This window comes from Haliotis rubra, unplaced genomic scaffold (assembly GCF_003918875.1).
Source record: "Haliotis rubra isolate DU_JTF1 unplaced genomic scaffold, ASM391887v1 Scf18, whole genome shotgun sequence".
NCBI lineage: Eukaryota > Metazoa > Mollusca > Gastropoda > Lepetellida > Haliotidae > Haliotis > Haliotis rubra.
The window spans coordinates 290,619-292,939 of NW_025765780.1; the positions used below are offsets into that span (position 1 = coordinate 290,619).

General features: G+C 53.4%; 1 protein-coding gene across 1 annotated transcript; it reads right to left on the minus strand.

The window, feature by feature from the left end:
* Nucleotides 1-1,297: 1,297 nt before the first annotated feature.
* LOC124273318 (guanine nucleotide exchange factor subunit RIC1-like) lies at nt 1,298-1,879 on the minus strand (the record flags this gene model as incomplete). The annotated part of the gene is made up of 2 exons (XM_046708558.1): nt 1,298-1,582; nt 1,811-1,879. Coding segments are annotated over 2 exons (354 nt in total), but the record flags the coding sequence as incomplete, so codon positions are not given.
* Nucleotides 1,880-2,321: the final 442 nt, after the last annotated feature.

Genomic DNA, 2,321 nt, shown 5'->3' on the forward strand with positions numbered 1-2,321 from the left:
TAGTGTACCGCATAGTGTACCGCACAGTGTACCGCATAGTGTACCGCACAGTGTACCGCACAGTGTACCGCATAGTGTACCGCACAGTGTACCGCATAGTGTACCGCACAGTGTACCTCATAGTGTGCCGCATAGTGTACCTCATAGTGTACCGCACAGTGTACCGCATAGTGTATCGCACAGTGTATCGCACAGTGTACCGCATAGTGTACCGCACAGTGTACCGCATAGTGTACCGCACAGTGTACCTCATAGTATACCGCACAGTGTACCGCATAGTGTATCGCACAGTGTACCGCACAGTGTACCGCATAGTGTGCCGCACAGTGTACCGCATAGTGTGCCGCACAGTGTACCTCATAGTGTACCGCACAGTGTACCGCATGGTGTACCGCAGCTTACCGCATAGTGTGCCGCACAGTGTACCGCATAGTGTACCGCACAGTGTACCGCAGAGTGTACCGCACAATGTACCGCATAGTGTGCCACACAGTGTACCGCATAGTGTACCGCAGTGTACCGCATAGTGTGCCGCACAGTGTGCCGCACAGTGTACCGTATAGTGTACCGCACAGTGTACCGCATAGTTTACTGCATAGTGTATCGCAGAGGGTACCGCACAGTGTACCGCACAGTGTACCGCACAGTGTACCGCAGAGTGCACCGCACAGTGTACCGCAGAGTGTACCTCATAGTGTACCGCATAGTGTGCCGCATAGTGTGCCGCATAGTGTACCGCACAGTGTACCGCACAGTGTACCGCATAGTGTGCCGCACAGTGTACCGCATAGTGTACCGCACAGTGTACCGCACAGTGTACCGCATAGTTTACCGCATAGTGTACCGCATAGTTTAGCGCATAGTGTACCGCATAGTGTACCGCATAGTTTACCGCATACTGTACCGCATAGTGTACCGCAGAGTGTACCGCATAGTGTACCGCACAGTGTACCGCATAGTGTACCGCACAGTGTACCGCATAGTGTACCGCACAGTGTACCGCATAGTGTACCGCATAGTGTACCGAACAGTGTGCCGCATAGTGTACCGCATAGTGTACCGCAAAGTGTACCGAACAGTGTGCCGCATAGTGTACCACATAGTGTACCGCACAGTGTACCGCATAGTGTACCGCATAGTGTACCGCACAGTGTACCGTATAGTGTACCGCATAGTGTACATAACAGTGTGCCGCATAGTGTACCGCATAGTGTACCGAACAGTGTGCCGCATAGTGTACCGCATAGTGTACCGCACAGTGTACCGCATAGTGTACCGCAGAGTGTACCGCATAGTGTACCGCACAGTGTACCGCATAGTGTACCGCATAGTGTACCGCACAGTGTACCGCATAGTGTACCGCACAGTGTACCGCATAGTGTACCGCATAGTGTACCGCACAGTGTACCGTATAGTGTACCGCATAGTGTACCGAACAGTGTGCCGTATAGTGTACCGCACAGTGTACCGCATAGTGTACCGCACAGTGTACCGCATAGTGTACCGCATAGTGTACCGCACAGTGTACCGCATAGTGTACCGCACAGTGTACCGCATAGTGTACCGCATAGTTTACCGCATAGTGTATCGCAGAGTGCACCGCACAGTGCACCGCACAGTGTACCGCATAGTGTACCGCACAGTGTACCGCAGAGTGTACCGCATAGTGTACCGCATAGTGTGCCGCATAGTGTGCCGCATAGTGTACCGCACGGTGTACCGCACAGTGTACCGCAGAGTGTACCGCATCGTGTACCGCACAGTGTGCCGCACAGTGTACCGCATAGTGTACCGCACAGTGTACTGCACAGTGTACCGCATAGTTTACCGCATAGTGTACCGCATAGTGTACCGCATAGTTTACCGCATAGTGTACCGCATAGTGTACCGCAGAGTGTACCGCATAGTGTACCGCACAGTGTACCGCATAGTGTACCGCACAGTGTACCGCATAGTGTATCGCACAGTGTACCGCACAGTGTACCGCACAGTGTACCGCATAGTTTACCGCACAGTGTACCGCATAGTTTACCGCACAGTGTACCCCAGAGTGTACCGAACAGTGTACCGCATAGTGTACCGCAGAGTGTACCGAACAATGTACCGCATAGTGTACCGCATAGTGTACCGCACAGTGTACCGCACAGTGTACCGCACAGTGTACCGCATAGTTTACCGCACAGTGTACCGCATAGTGTACCGCACAGTGTACCGCAGAGTGTACCGCACAGTGTACCGCATAGTGTACCGCACAGTGTACCGCACAGTGTACCGCATAGTGTACCGCATAGTGTGCCGCACAGTGTACCGCACAGTGTACC